At 40.3% G+C, this 20,027-nt stretch overlaps 1 protein-coding gene across 7 annotated transcripts in view; it reads right to left on the reverse strand.

Annotated features, from left to right (window-relative positions):
* nrxn2b (neurexin 2b) overlaps positions 1-20,027 on the reverse strand; it is a 339,687-nt gene that overhangs the window by 241,011 nt on the left and 78,649 nt on the right. For all 7 annotated transcript variants that reach the window (XM_065261925.1, XM_065261926.1, XM_065261923.1 and 4 more), the window contains exon 2: positions 14,367-15,526. In XM_065261925.1, coding sequence (XP_065117997.1) covers positions 14,367-15,087 — 721 coding nt within the window. In that variant the 5' untranslated portion in view covers positions 15,088-15,526. The remainder of the gene's footprint in view (positions 1-14,366; positions 15,527-20,027) is intronic.

Consider the following 20,027-nt stretch of genomic DNA (forward strand, 5'->3'; position numbering starts at 1 on the left):
AAGTCCAACACAATATACATAGCCAAGGGTATGTTAGTAATTTTTTTTTTTTTAGATAAAGAGAAGGGTAACTAAATAAAGATAGTAAATCTGTAATTAGGAAGTTAGGTAATGGTGGAAGAGATGGGTTTTTAGCCGAGTCTTAAAGACAGCTACAGTGTCAGCTGATCGTGTCACGACCGGCAGATCATTCCACAGTTGTGGGACAGTTCCTGAGAACGTACGCGTTAGTGTTTTCTTCCCTTTTTGAGATGGTACCACAAGTCGTCGCTCGGTGGCAGAGCGCAGTGATCGAGAGGGTACATAAGGCTCTATAAGAAAGCGAAGGTAAGTGGGTGCTGACCCAGTGGTGGTTTTAAAGGCCAGGAGCAGAGCCTTAAATTTGATGCGGGCTGCTATAGGAAGCCAGTGTAACTTGACAAAGAGAGGAGTGACGTGCGCCCTCTTTGGCTCATTGAAGACCACTCTTGCCGCTGCGTTCTGAATCATCTCTAAGGGTTTGGTAGTGCAGGCTGGAAGTCCTGCCAGTAGCGCATTGCAGTAGTCCAGCCTGGACAGGACAAGAGCTTGGACCAGGACCTGCGTAGCATGCTCATCTAGGAAAGGTCTAATTTTCCTAATATTGTAGAGGATGAATCTACAAGAGCGAGCGGTGCTGGCAACATGCTCCGTGAAGCTAAGCCGATCATCAATGACCACTCCCAGGTTTTTGGCCGTCTTGGAAGGCGTGATGGTCGAGGAACCTAGCTGAATGAAAAAGTTGTGCTGAATCTTTGGTTCAGATTATATGACAAGCAGTTCTGTCTTCGCAAGGTTAAGCTGGAGATGGTGATCCTTCATCCAGAGTGAGATGTCCCTCAGGCATGCCGAGATGCGGGCAGAAACCGTAGGATCATCAGGGTGGAACGACAAGTGGAGTTGAGTGTCGTCTGCATAGCAGTGGTAGGAAAAGCCATGTTTCCGAATGACAGAGCCCAGGGATGTCATGTATATCGAAAAGAGCAGCAGTCCAAGCACAGAGCCTTGAGGGACCCCGGTATCAAGACGTTGGGGTTCGGAGACGTCACCTCTCCAGGATACCCGAAATGACCTATCTGAGAGGTACGACTTGAACCATAGAAGCGCTGTGTCAGTGACACCCATAGACATGAGAGTTGACAGAAGGATGCGGTGATTGACGGTGTCAAAAGCTGCAGATAGATCCAGTAAGATCAGCACAGATGATTTGGAGGCTGCCCTTGCCTGCCTTAGGGCCTCAATGACTGAGAGCAGCGCAGTCTCAGTGGAGTGACCACTTTTGAATCCAGACTGATTGCTATCCAGGAAGTTATTTTGTGTGAAGAAAGTGGAGAGCTGGTTGAACACAATGCGTTCAAGAGTCTTGGAAATGAAGGGAAGAAGAGAAACGGGTCTGTAGTTCTCTAGCATAGCAGGATTGAGAGTGGGTTTCTTCAGCAACGGGGTTATCCGGGCCTCTTTAAATGCTACAGGGAAGGTGCCAGTGGAAAGGGATGAATTGATAATGTGAGTGAGAGCAGGGATAACAGACGGAGAGATGGCCTGGAGGAGATGGGTGGGTATGGGATCTAGCGGGCAGGTAGTTGGATGATTAGAAGCCAAGACCTTGGAAACATCTGCTTCGGATAGGAGAGAGAAGGAGGGAAGGGAGCATGTCTCAGGGATTTGAGAATGCGCAAGAAGCGGCGGCTCGGAGAACTGACTGCTAATAGTTTTTGTTTTCTTCACAAAGAAGGAAGCAAAATCATCAGCCGTTAGGTCGGATGAAGGTGGAGGGGCAGGGGGACAAAGAAGGGTAGAGAAGGTCTTGAAGAGAGTGTGAGAGTCAGGCGAGTTGTTAATCTTTGAATGGTAGTATAGGGTCTTTGCAGAGGAGACATCCTTGGAGAAGGAGGCAAGAAGAGACTGATAGAGGCAGAGATCAGAAGGATCATTCGATCTGCGCCACTTCCTCTCTGCAGCCCTGAGTGTGGAGCGATGCTCACGGAGAACCTCAGTTAGCCAAGGAGCAGGAGGTGTGACCCGGGCCGGTCCAGATGTCAGAGGGCATAATGTGTCTAAGCAGGATGTAAGAGTGGAACAAAGTGTGTCAGTGGCATTGTCAGTATCTAACAGAGAGAGTTGGCTGGGAGCGGGCAGCGTGGAAACAATCGCAGAGGATAAGCGGGAGGGAGAGAGCGTGTGCAGGTTGCGCCTGAACGTGACCAATGGGGGATCGTATGTAGCGACAGGGGGAGTCAGGTCGAGGTCGAGAGTAATTAGGAAGTGATCAGATGTGTATAATGACAGATCCGCTCTGATGCGGTGATCAAACACATCAGGTTCATCCACACAGAGTAGCAAAAAGATATGAATTACTAATAACTCATTTATATCTTCTCATTAGTGGCATAAACTTTCATTGCAGTTTCTTTATATAAAGTATACTTAAGCAATATCGCTGGAGTAAGAGTGTGATATAGATCTATATTGTCACGGCTTTGATTAGGCCAGACAGCCGTGGCAATCACAGCCGTGATGATATAGAGCTATAGCACATGTTTCAGAGAGCGATATTGCTTTTAAACAACAGTTCGACGGCACACGTTTAAAAAAAGAAACTAGAAAACAACAACAGAGTGATTGTAAAAGCCTCTTTGTTTGGGAACTACTTTCTTCCGCCAGGGCTTTGAAGGCCAAAATGACAGGTAACACTTTCGGCTGTTTTGAATCTCATAAAAACTCAATGGACGAAATAGCCATTTCTTAATATTGCCGTTTCTTGGTCACAAAGTGTAGTATTAAGATTAGTTAATTCGAGAATATATATGTATAATATCCAAATCTGCAGTCGATTAGTAAAGATAGCAACTATTTGAATGTTTGCCTACGTGAGAGAACCAGACGCATCAGTGGACGTCAGTGTTCACTCGCCCCGCTGACCAGCGCCTGTTCTGGACTACATCTCTGACAGGGATTCCCTGGCTCTGATATTGGCCCTGTCTGTGTTTGATGGTCGAAATTGAGGTCAAATCAGCACTATTTGGTGTCATGAAACTATTACTTGTTTTTTATTCATATTTAGTGTCTTTTGTGTTGTTATTGTTTTGGCACAAGGTTAAAGACTGATTCACGAGCTATGGAACTTAATGAGACACACAAGAGTGTTTTAAAACAGTGCTTCTGTGTGTGTCCGTGTGTGCGTGCAACTTTTTCAGTCAGAGATGAGCGAATGACTCACGCGCGTTTAAAGAACCTCCATTCACTAATACTAAAATGACCAGTAGGTGGTGGAATGATACAATCGGGGAAGCGTTATCAGTACAATATCACACGCCTGGGAAGAGCTCTTAGCCAATCAGATTCGAGAACCAGAAATGTTTGGCCTACTGACGTTCATGTCCCCCGGTTCATGGCTATAAGTAATACAAAGTGTAAACCCATCTGCAAGCTTTCCCAATCCTTCACACTGCTGTCCTGTGCGCTCACAAACACCTCTTCATCTTAAGCTGTAAACATACAGTCTGCGTGTTTTTCTTTATGCCATTTGATGCTGTACAGATTTTATTCTGTCTAACCTGTCGTGTCAAAGGCCACAATTAAAGGCTTGGCACTGATTTTTCAGAGCCTATGCAGAATTTAAATAACATTAGAAAGGCTTTTGAATATGACTCATTCAAAGACATGGCTGCCATTCAAGCCCAATTACCAAAACACAATAATGACCAATACAGAAATACAGACTCAGTTTCTATAGCAGCAAAGTGGCTGATGTCAAGAGGTGACTGATCTCAGGAGACTCATGGTTAGAGAGATTGGTCAACCTGGCAGCTGTTGCATTCTGGGAATGTCAGGGTTTCTGAAAACAGCGAACCAAAACACAGCAGGACATCAGTTTCTATGGCTTAGTTTGTGGAGAGAGACGTGAGTGTTACGAGTATGCGGCTTTGTTGTGCTGTTTTATTTCTTGTTTTTTATATCTTTGTGCTCTCTCTCTCACTCGCAGGCTGAGACTGTCAAGCGACCGTTATTGGCGCCAGCTAAGTATGTTTCCTTTTATAAAGATATTGACCAACAGTGGAATGGCAGCTTTCATGACTTCGGGTCGGTCGTGAAGCTCAGGGCTCCGTCAGCCGCCAGACCAATATTTTCAAATGAATCAATATTTGTCAAGTTTGTGTAACCTTTCTTGATTAATTTAAGAGCATTTCAGATCAGTTTAAAATCGTTTCTTGTAGGGGTGACCTGCCCTCTTTGTTTTAGATCCCTATATATTTCTTTATATTTTGGTTAAAGTAGGGCAGAGGAGGTTTTTTTTGTTGTTGCTATCTTCCTCTAGAGCAGGGATCGGCAAACAAGTTTGCCATATGTATATGTGTGTGTATATATATATATATATATATATATATATATATATATATATATATATATATATATAAACAATGGTTTCAATAAACAATCCACCATCCTGCAGCCATTTACGTTATGTTTAAAAACACCTTCCAAAGCGCGCTCCTGTATCGTCTTTCATAGCTAAGCAACCATGAGCCACGCTCTTCGGGATGGCGAGGAAAACAGAACACCTGATTGGATTTAAATCGCTCCTCTGTATTTTGCTTCAAATCATATCATCGTCACCATGCAATCAATAAATCTGGTTGACAATTTAAAGTGAGCTGTCACTCAGATGTACAAGAAGGAGGTGCGGGGTTAGTTTGCATCAAATTTCTGGGAGGGAGGGAGAACTGGAGATGTAATGAAACACAAACTGAATTGTGAATGAGAAAAATAGGCTTAAGCCATCAGGTGCTCAGGTTAGAAAGAAGGAAAGATTTAAAACATGCAAAATATAAAAATATGTATGCAGCTATATGATACTCGTCTCAATAGGAGTAGAATATGTATATAATGTAGTATGCTAGTATCTAATATATCATTATGTTGCTTGCTATGCAATTACAAATTTACGAATTACGAAGGAGGAGTTTGGGAGGTGTGGGAGGAGCGAGTCCGAGTCAACACTTTATACAGTACAACACTGACTGGATAACTTATGATTCACTACATGTTTGTGTCGTTTATATAATATGCACTTACGTGCCTATTTTCAACATAACACAACTCATGACCTGGTTGGGACTTTTCAATGAAATCATAAACAAACACACACGCAAAACTAAGTCAGAATTCATGAAATACCATTGAGCCCCCTCTTTAATATTCATTTGTCTTATGTAACATTAAACAGCCAACTACCATTCAAAAGTATTAGGGTCACTTTCATTTTTTTTCACATAATACTATAATTGCAAATTGACGCTGTGACTGAAGAAATCCATACGTTTGAGAGCCGTGCATTACAGCATCTATCACTGACTGACATGCAGGTGAACCTTATTAATATTACAAGTGAATCTTAAAGTCTTAAGTTTAGTTGGCAGTGAGTTTACATTTCATTTTGTATGTAAGTCTAAATACGAATTAAATATGAACATCAATTTATTTATACCATTTTTTTTTATATTATTTTGTTTTGTAGGAGAGTGTTTAATTTGACAAATTCATTTGTTCAGAGGTTTGTAGGTACAGACATTCATTGTGTGCATCTTTTCTGTTTATCCCAAGGCTTTTTTTAATATTCATCCGGTTATCAGATTTATATTAGCGATAGAAATGTTGGTCATATGGTCCATTCCTAATATAAATAAATATAAATATCTGTCTCTGTTCTCTCCTTCACCTTCAAGCAGCGCAGCTGATAAAACTCTTTCATCAGTAATCAATTAAAAGCCAGAGATGCTAAACAGAGACTAAATGTGATTGTGAACAAACACGCATTCATCACCAAGTGTGCTTACTCTCGCTGATGAATAAATGAAAAAAAAAACACACATTTATAAATCAGTACACTCGCTCTAACTAGTGTATAAATAAACAAACACTGATTTAAATCACACCATTATCTCTGAATGCGCTGTGCTTTAATATCTCAAATTGAAATTTTAAATCTTTTTTAAGTGTAGTAGAAAGTGAAGCCACTAAAGCTGTCCAGTCTACATGTCATTTTAGCTTCAGTACTGTTAATCAATATTTTATTGATTTTACTATCATTTCATTTGTCAAAAGCAGTAAAAAAATACACAAATGGAGTAAGTGTGTCTGCAGGGTTGACATTAAGAGCTCACAGTCAGCGTTATTTCTCTGAATAAGTTTTAAAGTAAAGAAGACTCTCATGCTATGGGATTTTCTGTTTTTCCCGGCCGACAGTAGATAAGCATATGAATTATTGACTTTTAAATCTCTTCTTAAAACATTCGATTTTAGGATTGCTTTTACTTGATTTTATTTTTTTGGGTTTATTTTTGTAATTATATTGTGTTGTTTCTCTGTTGTTATGCTTGTCTGTAAAGCGCTTTGAGAAAGCTACTTTTAAAGGCCCTATACAAAATAAATGTTTTCTTGTTTTTACAACAAGCACCAAAATGCACCATATGCACCAAAATCAGATTTGGACTGACAGTGTGAACAAGGTCTAATACACCTCGCCCTGCATTGACTGCCTGTGAGAGGCTTGATAGAACTTGAATTTTGAAAATCAGCTTCTCCTTAAGTTAAATTCGAGATTTTACCACTTTGAGTTGCATGTTGCATGCTGAAATTAGGTAGTAGTCTCATAGTTTGATAATTAATAACAAACAGTTGTAAAGCAGGATAAAACCTTGTATGTGGTTCATTTACTTCATGTTTTTAGAGATTAAAAGCTTAAACAAAATCTCTAGTTTTCATTCTTTCTGTTACTTTAACTTTTTTAATACTCAAGTACAATTTTAATGTGGTACTTTTTTACTTTTACTCAAGTATGATTCTGGCCAGATACTTTTACTTTTAATTGAGTAAAATTTACACTCTGTACTTTCACTTGAGTAACATTTTTGAGTACTTTTTATACCTCTGCAAGCATGGCAGTTTTGCATTTCATTGTTTTATATTGTTGAATCAAAGTTAAGCTTAACCACAGTTTAAAACGTTATCTTAACAGTTTCAAAATACATGCCATTTACATTGCTAAATAATATTACTGTACGAACGAAAACAATAGTGTATAACATAAAATAACCAGCAAATTACTACACAAGATGAATCAGGTTGCATTAACATGCAGTATTTTAAACATGATTATTCACATTTAGATTTCGGATTGAGCACGTTTGTCATTAATAATACATGTCATGTGCTAAGTTCTGTATGCCGATCTGATACTGTAATGAAGATGAGTGTATAGTTACTGATTAAAAAGTAAATTGTACAACTTTAAATAAATAACTATGTGTACATGCTTAGGATGTTTGCGTTAGAGGTCTTCACGGGTCCACTTAGATCCGAATACCCGAGGTCCGACCCGAGACCCGATCGGGTTCGGGTCTAAAAGTTTCACATGTGCCTCGGACACGGGTCGGGTACAATAATAGCAGCATCGGGTCTCGGGTAATTTAAAAATGAATGTGTTTTTTCTGAACGGACCCAAGAATAGACCCGAACTCTCTCGCCTGTGTGCCTCAATGTCCTTTTCAAACATCTCATCTGTTTGCCAAGAGCGCTTGCGACATTGTGTGGTTGTCGGAAGGTTCATTTTCGTTGACAAACATGTCAGTCAATTATAAATGTACATTTTAGCGGTTACGTTGGTGTCGTCGTCAGATAACAAAGTAAAACGAATGGAGCAGCTCGCCAAATTGGTTGCAAGGCCACCGGAGTTTCTTTCTGTCTGACTGCTGCGCGTGGGTCTGCAGAATGCACACACGTCAGTGCCGTTTACATTCCGTTTCAGTCGGGTTAAAAAAAAAATTTCACTAGTTCGGGTCGGACTCTGGTCTAATTTTCTCAGGTTTGTCTCGGGTCGGGTCTTTCTTTAAATTTTTTTTATTTATGCACGTCGGGTTCGGGTATGAAGTGATTCGGGTCATTTCGGGTCGGGTACATTTCTTTGGACCCGAGAAGACCTCTAGTTTGCGTTGAAGTAATGAATAAGGAGACTTCAGATATTAAAGCAGAGACCGGTAAAGTAATGTTTTATCATTTAAAGTGTGGTAAGGTCTTATTAATTTAATAGAATATCTGGCCATACCAATTATGCATTTGGCAGACATTTTTATCATTGGGGAATCAAACCCTTTGTCCTTTGCGTTGCAGGCACATTGGTCTATCAGTTGAGCTACAGAAGATGAAAGGATTACAACAGAGGAACTCGGCTAGCTCTGCATCTGTGTTCGTGACGTGAGGATGCTCTTCACGGATTAAAGACACAATCAGAGAGGACATCACAGAACGCTGTATTTGCACAGGAGCCTGAGGACTGATGAGTATTGATGTTTCAAAACATATCTCAGATTCATATGTGAAGCGTTGCACATGCATCTATTAATGTATATGTTTACTCTACAAACTTTATCTCTAAACCTGTAGACTGAAAGATTTCCTGGATGTGAGAAAGAAATTCTGCTTTAAGCAAACAAAGTTAGAGAAAAACCTCCATGTTTATGTAGAGTAAAGGATTAGAGCGGTGCAGACAGCATAGTGATGTTTAGTCTAATCTATAAACCTAAATCTACTCACGCTGAATTATACTGTCATGACACAAACACAGACCTGCATCACTGAAAACCTCAATAATGCACACATACTGTACACAAAATCTTCCTGAAAGAGAGACAAGACCCACAGAGACCCATCACACACAAACACATGAGAGTAGAAGTCAGATTGGTTAGATCACATCTATACCCTACATAATCTAATTGATAAACATGCTAACCAAGATAAAGGTCAAATATGTGCGTGCTTTATTGACTTTAATCTGGCACCTGGGCCTGACAGTCAACCTTAATAAAACTAAGATTATAACTTTCCAGAATAGATCCAGATCCAAAGCAACTCAACACTTATTTACATTAGGAACTAACCCACATAACTCACACTACAATTACCTGGGCTTAAAAATCACATCTACGGGAAACTTTAACCCTGCAGTGAATGAACTGAGAGATGCGTCAATGTCCAACAGAGATCCCTGTCAGAAGTTGCTTAAAATCTTAGAATCAGTGATTAAAGCGATTGCCCTCTATGGCAGTGAGATATCCAGTAACAAATCCAAACCAAGATTTCATCAAATGGGAAAAACATCCAATTGAAATTCTGAATCAGAACTTTGTAAAAACATCTTTCAACAAATAATGCATGCAGAGCTGAATAAGGAACATATCCACTTACAATAAAAGGCAAATCAAATTCATCTAAACCTCAGTGAGCCCCGCTCATATCATTATAAAGCCATGAAATACAAAGAGCTGAGTAAAGAAACAAATCCTCGAACTAAATGAGTCCTGATGTTTCATTAACATCTACTGATCCTCAAACAATACAGATACACTTACTCAAGGTAACCAAACTAAATTACATCACTCAAATACAACAACAAAGTAAAATGCATTGTTATTTGACCCTGAAGAGAGATTAAAGATAAAAAACTGAGATCCTTCTTGATCAGATCCAAACTCAGTGGACACAAGACATAAAACAATATAAAACTTAACATTTAAATCAAACTAAACGTATTAAATCATACAATGAAGTGTTGTTGGTTCGTAGCCTTATTTTTCTGAGGTTTAATTGATGAATTCTTGATCAATTTTATAAAATGTCATAAAACTGGGGCCCCCTGGCACCATCCTAGGCCCCCAGTTTGAGAAGCACAGCTATAAAGATCATGATATAAACAGCGTAAAAACCTCAGGCCGAGGGACGATTGAATCTACTGGGATCAATAAGTGTGAGGTAAATAAGCCTTCACGCTGAGGTTAGACTGCTTAACTAAGCCCTGCACTCATCAGATAAAAACAACACCCACCAGTCCAACATCTGCTCTTTGATGGAGGCCATATATTACATCCCGTCGCTTGAGAACAGAAAGGTGCTCAGGACAGCAGGGGTGACGCAGCTACAAGAACATCACTCATCAGCATCATCAGCCCTGTTCAGCTCTTCAGCCGTCATCCCATCACTCAAACATTTCATTTTCTTCATATCTGCTTTACTCTCTTGACCCTTTATAGTAGGCTTTGTGTTTCAGATCGTAAAAGTAAAGAGACATTTACGGAGATTTGCCGCGTTCAGGCTGCCAACTGCCTCTCGCTTTACACAGAATATTGCAGTGCTGTAAAGCCATTTTCATCGAATTTTAATTTGAGAAAAAGTTTATTTTATTTATCCTGGCAAATAATCCAGGTGTGTTTAATTCATAAAGAAAACTCTGCAATGCATGCATGTTTTTCTTCTTCTTCGTTTATTTCTTAACGCCATTCCAGGATCTATGGCTATATTCATGGCGAGAACCAGTTAATCCATACACAAATTCAGACAAGTTGATCCATACACAGGTTGGGGGAGGGACAAATTGGTATCTCCAGTTCTCCTAACTTGCATGTTTTTGGCCTGAATGTTTATTATGCAAGGGTAAATGAAGAAGAGCTTCTGGGAATAAATATTATTGTATTGTTTATGTAAGGAATAATTGACGACGGGCCATTGAATTATAAGAAAATAATGCACACCCAAGGTGCAATGTGCCACAACGCGAAGCGGAGTCCCGTTACACCACTGGTGTGCATTATTTTCAAATAATTCAAAGGACCGGAGTCAATTATTCCTCTTATACCACGGTTACCACAAATATTGCTCTGGTGCCTATTTTTAAGACATTTGACAAGTTAGGTGTGCGGTTATCAGAAATTAATTCAATACCCACGGAACATTTCTCCGCCGATCAGAATACAGCATTCAACAGACCCGTGGTATGATCATTTTAATTAGTTGTAGCATTTGTCATTGGGACATATAGGCAATTGACTAAATGAACACACACACACATTCACGCAAGCACACACACACACACACACACACACACACACACACACACACACACACACACACACACACACACACACACACACACACACACACACATTCTGGTTTCCATGTTTTATGGGGACATTCCATAGACGTAATGCATTTTATACTGTACAAACTGTATTTTCTATTCCCCTTATACCACGGGTCTGTTGAAGGCTGTATTCTGATTGGCTGAGAAATGTTCCGTAAGTATGCATTCATTCGTGCCACATTGCACCTTGGGTGTGCATTATTTTCTTATAATTCAATGGCCCGTCGTCAATTATTCCTTACTTACCCAACCATCACAGAATCCCTTCTCCTACTTCACATTTTCAAGAAACATCATTTTGTTTGATTTATAAGCTTGTTTCCTCATGGGGAAATCAAAATGTCCCCACAAGGTCACAAAAATACTGGTGTTCCTATCTTTGTAGGGACAATTGGTTCCCACAACGTGATAATTACCAGGTACACACACACAGGCACACGCATGCACGCACGCACACACACGCGCGCACAGACACACACACAGACACAGACACACACAGACACACACACACACACACACACACACACACACACACACACACACACACACACACACACACACACACACAGTTGATTGTTTTAAACTGAATCTTCAGAGCATTCTGTGTTCGTCTGTGAAGATCATCTTAAGGGAAAATGATTCACTGCGGTTTCCTCCTCTTTTGTAAAAGAAGATTTTTTTCTGATTCGAGTGCTGTAACCATTTGGTGTTCTTCTACACTCGTCCTCCTAACCCTGTTTCTTTCCTTCTCTCCTTTGATCTGTTCTTCATCTTTAACACATTCAGTTATTTCTCTCTATTTCAGTGTTACTGTGCTTTACTGGCGTGACAAAACCTGTACATTTGTATTGCCGAAGCATTTGTGCCTGGACTGCATACAAGTAGTGCGACATTAACAGCAAGACATAAAAATAAATACAATAGAAATAAAAAAGTGTTTTACATAAACATCAAAATACAAATAACATAATAAGGTTATACAACTCCCTGCATGTGTCATGGAAACATCAGGACAGAGCAGATTGACCATCTCTTATATTGTGACACAGATTGTGCTGTCTTCATCTCCCTCTTCCTCTCTCTCTCTCTCTTCTCTTCTCTCTCTCTCTCTCTCTCTCTCTCTCTCTCTTCCTCTCTCTCTCTCTCTCTCTCTCTCTCTCTCGCTCTCTCTGTTTTGTGAGATTGGATGGGTGGGTCAGATAGAGTCGAGAGTGTTATGTTCTCGGTGAAACTCGGAGCAGAATACCAATGTAGCACCACTGTGACCGCAGGATACGTTTGCCCTTTCGAGAGAATCAGGACAGAGGAGATTTCCATGCACTTGTCTGCTCTGTGTCGCTGTCTTTGAGAATGTAAAGTGGCTTGTGGGCAGAAACTTAAGCAGCAGGAATAACACAGAGCATTAAAGTCAATGCTTGTTTCTCGGCACATTAAAGACTCTTCAGGTGACTCTTCTGATGAGATTTAGTTCCCTGTAAAAATATTCATACAATAGAAGGGAAATATTGCCTATGCTTGCTTTATTTTTTTTACATATTATTGAAAGATTCTTCTGAGCCTTGTGTTGTTCATAAACTTCTTTTTTCTTTTGTGGTGTATAAAAGGAGGCATTTTGAATAAATCCTTTCTCAGCTCAGCCATTCAGTGGTTTCATTATGTTTAGTTTATTTCTGGTCACATCGCTTTAAACTTCTGTATGTATGACTTGTATTTAGATTTTAGCTCTCATCAGAAGGTGTGGTAGATCACCTCAGGTTAACCCGAATATAACCGATAGAAATAAAGTTTTCTCTTTCTGTAAGTGCAGATGTAAAATCAGATCAGCGTGAAAGCGGGAGGGCATGAGATTAAGGTGCGCATTAAAAGTGATAATTTAAATGATAGGAGCGATGTGCAGTGGTTTGTGTTGATTGAATTACAGAGAGATGATGAGCAAATGTCTCTAGTGTAAATTAAACAGATGGCTGTGTTAAACTACAGTCAGCAACACAACATATTCAGTCTAGTTGTTAGAGAGTCAGGCTTGTTACCAAAAAGTTGCAGTCTCAGGGCCAGTAGGTTGTGACTGTGGTGCCCTCGAGCAAAGCACCCTAACCCGAGTTGTTCCCGGGGGCTGCAGTGATAGCTGCCCACTGCTCCTGGTGTGTGTGTGTGTGTGTGTGTGTGTGTGCGTATGTGCGCGTGCTTGCGTGTGTGTACCTGGTAATTATCACGTTGTGGGGACCAATTGTCCCGACAAAGATAGGAATACCAGTGTCTTTGTGACCTTGTGGGGACATTTTGATGTCCCCATGAGGAAACAAGCTTATAAATCAAACAGAATGATGTTTCTTGAAAATGTGAAGTAGTAGAAGGGTTTCTGTGATGGTTGGGGTTAGGGAATGGGAATAGAATATACAGTTTGTCCAGTATAAAAATGCATTACGTCTATGGAATGTACCCACAAAACATGGAAATCAGAATGTGTGTGTGTGTGTGCGTGCGTGTCTGTGCATTCACTGCAAATACAAAGTCAAAAATCTTTCCCATGAAAAGCACACGTGACACTGAGAGCGGCCGGCACCCAACATTCATGTAGACTTGTAAGCATACATCTGATTTATCTGAAATCAAACTTGCTGGCTGAGGCCACGAGCGCGCTTTCAATTATTTATCTGCTGCTGGATCAAAACAAACACGCAGCACTTTTCAACTACATGAGTTCAGGTCCAGACACGGTGCTGTAGGTCAGGACTTGTCAAACTCAGGGCCGCACATGAAAGACACAGGAGTTCCCGAGAAACCAATCCTTCAATTGAAAACATTTAACGCTTTTATGCGTTTCACATTCACTTCTACTGTAGTGTAGTGTTCATCTCTTTTCTTACAAGTCTTCTTTGTGTCAATCTAGTGAGGGTTTTTACATTTGAGTTATTTCTCATACATCATCAACATTAATTGTACCTTATATCATTGCTTTAACTTAAGAGCAATGGCAATATAAGAAGCCAGTTATGTGTTTTGAATACAATATCCATCAGGCATATTTATTTCAAACAGTAGAAATAAGTCTTTATACATGAAACTGCCCTTAAATGTTTTTTACTTTCTTTGTCATCAAATAGTTTATAAAGCCCTAAACCTTCTGTGAAAAACCCATCCATGTCAAAGGCCCTAGAAAGACACCAGCGCAGACCGTGATGCACACCGGTCAGTCGCAAGACAAAGAGGGAATATATTTTCCGTACAGTAATGAAATCATTTATTTGATATTCGCTAGAAACTATTTTGTCCAATCAGCCTACTCTTCTGCACGGTTATAGGGCTGCTAATTGGCAAGGCCAAATAAAAGAAACTGCACTGTGTTGGTGTTTCGTGTGCATTTGTCCGTTACCTTCTTTACAATATTTTCCCCTGAAGCGCGTATGCGAACAGTCGCAGTGGACCTCTCCGAACCGGACGGTGCAGTATCCGCCGTTGAGACACGGGTTCTGCTTGGTGCACAGGTACTCCAGATCGTTATGAATCCCATTGCTATTGAGTAAAGTCGGGGGCATCTCGCCCACCTTCAGATTGGAGATCAATCCCAAAAACGGAGGTTCGTATTTCACCGTGCTGGACGTGAGCGCCGACAGACGTACGTCAGGCGGAATTCCTCCCACGTAAAGGTCACTGACGACAGCCATTTCTTTGCGCTTGGAACGAACTTCTGCCACTTTGGTTTCCCCGTCCACCATCAGCATGGTCTCGCGGTAGTTACGCGTGAGCAGCACCATGTGCCAGCGGTCGTCGTTGACGCGGGTTTCCATCTGTAGCGAGGCGGGTTCAGCGCAGTGGATGGCAAATCTGAGCTGCAGGTGTCCACCGGTGAGCGACAGCTCCAGAAAATCACAGTTGCCGCCATCATCGAGGTACAGAACGAGCGCCTTGCTCGCATTGGTTTTCAGGCTAAAACTGAGCTCTCCGATCGAGCCCGCCTCCCAACGGGCGTAACGCGCCCACTGCCCAGGAGCGCCGCCAAACTCAAGGGCCCCCGTGGACACAAAGAGCCCTGCTAATACTACTGGCCCGAGGGGCCACAGGGTGGAACGAGCCTTTGTCTTCATTTCACCCATTCAGTCACCAGCTCAAAAATCTCCAGTGCAATGTTTGTGTTTATTAGGCAAATGGCGTTTGGGATGCCTGTCCCAGTAGAGAAAATAGAAATCTTTTCCTGAGCTATGTGGAATGATGTGCAGAGTAAAATCCCGTCTCGCCTTTTCCCTTTGTTTCACCGTCACTGCTTTATCCAGACTCAATCTGTAGTCTCGCCATCGGTTGGTGCATCAGGCACAGGCTGGAAGGATACGCGGAAATGTTGACCTCCAAGCCCCTTTTTGGGTTTTCAACAGATGTCTCTGAAGAAGTAAACGCAGAGAAGCTAACTGGTGTCTTCTGGAGCACAGGCGCGGGTCATTATCAACCGCTTATCCGCTTTATATCTGCACTGCAGGATGCACCAGGAATCATGGCAAGAAAGTTTTATTGCCCTCCAGATTTTAACATTCTCCAGGCCTACAAGATAAAAACAAAAAGATTTTATTAGATACACGATGTGTAATCCTACCAAACACAAGCAAACATGGTCTTTTTCCTAAGATAAATCTAGGGCACATCATGCTGATTTCAGGTCTGAGAGAATCCTGGAAAGTAGAAAACATTAACACAACATCATCACCGGCTCACACATAAACATCTTCAGAGCGCAACACCACAACCAATCTGACACAACAATTCATGTTTCAATAAGAATAACTAACTAACTACTAACAGCGACGTTACTAACTTACACAGATCTTTCAGGTCGCCTGTGATTCGGCCATAGGCAGATGAGAAAAAGTGCAATATCTGTCAAGTATCTCTATGGAGATCTGTGCTAAATGCTAATGTTTCTATTATGAGGGTTGATGTTGAGGAGTCTGATCGATGCTCTTGACCTTTCTGCCATCATCAAGATCTTTCCATCATTTCATAACAAAGATCTTAACTACTCACAATTAAACACTTGTCTTCCCGTGACCAGACGCCTCTTACTCCAGTATTTCATTCCTTAATTTGATATAGAGGCACACAAGCAAAGGCAGCTTCAGCACACACACACACACAAACTATAACACTTTTTTACAGCGTAACATCAAGGCAGCTTTACATGAACATAAAATAACTGAAACTAGGGAAAATAATTATTAAATAAAAAATTATTTTATTATTATTAAAAAGGAAAATGAAGTATTATGTTATGGCTTGTTATTTTATATTTAGGAACTGTCAGGTCTGATGCAATAAAATGTACCAAGGTTTGCACATCAATTTACTGTCGCTTTTGTATTTGTGTCGTTATATAAGAATAAAAATGTACTTTCACAATTAAGCTGTAAAATAACTAAATAAATGCACATTCATATGAATAATACTGTAGAAGACTGAGCCATGTTTAACAAAGGTCAGAGACTGGTCAGATGATTATAAAACTCCTCATACTGTATGAATATATAAGTGTCCACTGCAGAGACAGCAACAGCACTTATTCAACGTCCAGATGCCCCACAGGGTCACACAACTCACAGTGTGTGTGTGTGTGTGTGTGTGTGTGTGTGTGTGTGTGTGTGTGTGTGTGTGTGTGCATGTGTGTGTGTGTGTGTGTGTGCGTGCGTGCGTGCATGCGTGCGTGCATGCGCGTGTGTGTGTGTACAGGTTTTTGTAAAAATGCCCCCACAAGGATGGTAAAAGTCTTAACCACCTACTTGTAAAATTGGTTATTTAACAACTAAATGATGGGTTAGGGGTTGGGTTGGGGATCTTAACCTTTTAAAACTCACTGTCCATCAATGATTGTTTACTAAACATTCAGAGGACCTCCTTTCAAAATCTTATAGCATACAAACGCAAAATAACAAATACTTGAAAACGTACAAGGATATAAAAAAAACATGCATTGTGACATGCATTACTATGAAATTAATTAGAGGTTAAAGACGAGGTGTCTATAAAAGTATAAACCAATGAGAAATGCCATTGCCTCCAACGGGTAACCAAACAACAGCCGTCATTTTCATTGGCAAAAACATTTAGGGGGCGGTTTCCCAGACAGGGATAGACTAGTCCTGGACTAAAATAAATGTTAAGAGCCGTCCAAACTGAAAACTATCAAGGACAGTAGCCAACCTTTGAGAAATGACATCTTTAAAGTTAAAATAAACAACCACGGAAAAAAGAAGAGATGACTTCAAGACTAAATGTAAATTTATAGCAGGGGTGGGCACTCCTGGTCCTGGAGGACCACTGTCCTGCAAAGTTTAGCTAATCAAACAGTCTTTTATTCCATTTGTCAGATAGTTTGATAAAAATAACCCATATTTTTATTTTATTCATTAACTGAAATTGAAAATGTGGTCCACATACAAAAAAGATTCAGATTTTGAATAGATCAACAACACACAATACTATGTTTTACCTGCATTTAGGAATATATGCAGAAAAAAAGCCGGATTTTAATCACATTGTGTGCTATAATCAGTGGCGGTTCTAGACAAATTTCACTAGGGGGGCCAAGGAGGGACCAGTATTTTACCAGAGGGGCACATAAAAAAATGGCAAGAAATTATATTTAAAGATTATAGGGGTGGTTACAGGAATTAGTTTAAGATAGGACTAGGCCTTAGTTTAATTAGGAAATATAACTAGTTTTTACATACATTATACATTACTTGTGTGCATTTTGAAGCAAAACAAAGCTGTATTTTAAGATATGGCATTGCAAGTTGTTTTCAGTTTGGACAGCTCTTACATTTATTTTAGTCTAGGACTAGTCCCTTTCCGGGAAACTACCCCGTAAACTTTATTTTACTTTACAATCATATACTTTTTTATTTAATACAAGAGTGAGTGCAGGTGCAAAAGGGGAGCTGGGCTCTTTTCTAAAGCCCCCCAACCGAAAAGCATGCAAGCCTACTCAATAAACTTTATGAAATGCAAACTTTTATAAAGACAAACGTTTGTTTTAGTTTACATATAAATACACATTGCTAGACAGTTAGGGACCACAATCTAATCAACATTTAAAATAATATTTATTTTATATATTATATATTTTTATATGTAACATTTAATTATATTGCTCCAATTTAATGCACGTATATGTAAGAGCATAATTACAGCGCTTTTTACAATGTGTAAACTTTAAAAAGTTAGCGAGATGTTGGTTTTGCCGGTTGTTGATGAGTAACAGCTGTAAATGATCACAACACGCAGCCACGTCACAGGAGAACAAGTGAACGTCACAGGAGAACAAGTGTCCCAATGTGAAGTGAGCTAGAGTCCTTACCAGTGCCCAAACCTGCATACACATTCTCAACATCGGGAGGTTGGGAATGAATTGAGACACTCGCCGAGCAGCACCCACAGGCGGCTAGTGGTTGGGTGCGCCGCTCTAATTTGCCCGTGTAGAACGTTGCGTCGCATTAGTTCCGCTTTTGGCGCTCGCGTGTAAAATCAAAATAAATGTATACTTTTTTATTTGGTCAGCACGGGGTGGCCACAGGGGTGGCCAGGGACATGTCTACAGAGGCACGGGCCACCCTTGGCCTACGTGTAGAACTGCCACTGGCTATAATGCTCTCAGTCTTTTACATTGCTTTTGGGTGACTTTATTTTAACTCCTGAGGTTTGCTTTGTTGTAATTAAACAGACACTGGACTGAAACAATCGCAATACATGCCAAAATGTTGAAAGTCAAACTGGAGTGGTCTCTTTATTTTTTTCCGGTGGCTGTAATAAAACGTATTTCTACCTGTACACATAGAAAAAAATGTATGTGTCTTTATCTGAAACATAAGCCAAACAACTGAAAGTACCTGCATGTCATAAAAAAGATAGTAAAGGGGAAAACCCTAAGCGTCAAAAAGTGAAGTGCAATGTACGTCAAACAGTAGTCCAAAAGGAGGGCATACCCTGTGTGTTTAAAAGTGATCTACAGTGCAGGGGTGAGGTTCAGGTTATCGCACACTGCAGTCACAGCGGAGCGCCGCAGGCAGATGCCACCAGTGTGTTTGAATTTAAATATGTAACGCGATGCGGATGATCCCCTTAACATAATGATGACTGCATCTGAATGAACAAACCTTCTATCTGACGTTGTGAAGTGATTGTTGTTGCGATATTTAAACATCAATGGGTTTTTAGATCATGCATATTTAATGAAATATTTGATGTAAAAATAACAAGATTTGAAAAATAAAAAAAATCATTTGTAAGAAGTCTACCACTGCCTACACAGTCCAGCAGATTGTGTTCTGTTGCCCACCGGTTCAGAATCACTGGGTTAGGGGAAGGGAATAGAATATCAAAAAAACATCATGTCTATAGAGACTTCCCGTAAATTTTTTTTATCTGTGTGTGTGTGTGTGTGCGTGTGCTTGTGTGTGTGTGTGCATGTATGTGTGTGTGTGCCTGCGGTTTAGTGTGTGTGTGTGTGTGTGTGTGAGTGATCGTGTACCTGTGGTATAATGAGGTACGTGTGTTGTGTTCCTCTGCCTCACAGGTTTCATTGGCACATTCGATTGAACCTGGTTGACCTGAGGTCTGTCTGTTTTCATTTCAAATGAAGCACAGTATGGCTTTAAAGGAAGAGCGGCGAGCAATAGCCATCATTTCATCGTCTAGGTTACCTATAAAGATCTAATAAAGTCTGTCTATGAATGACCCACTTCTAGCCAAAATAAACTTACCAATAACTTGTCAGATGTCGAATATTCCATCATGTAAACAAAGTCCACAGTGATTACAAGATGTTTGCTTTCATTGATTTATTTGATTTATTTCTGGGCTATGGTTAGATGTCTAGTTAATTTTCAGTGACAGTCCAAATTTCGCCTTGTTTTAGCCTAGACGTCTGGGGTGTGTTTGAATTGGGGTTTTTTTAACACTTTTTTTTTAACACAAAATTGCTTGCATTGATTTGGCTATGCTGCCTTATATTTTTCCTCTGCTTGATTGGAGAAATAAAGAAGCGCTCGTC

This window comes from Paramisgurnus dabryanus, chromosome 2 (assembly GCF_030506205.2).
Source record: "Paramisgurnus dabryanus chromosome 2, PD_genome_1.1, whole genome shotgun sequence".
In the NCBI taxonomy this organism is placed as follows: Eukaryota; Metazoa; Chordata; class Actinopteri; order Cypriniformes; family Cobitidae; genus Paramisgurnus; species Paramisgurnus dabryanus.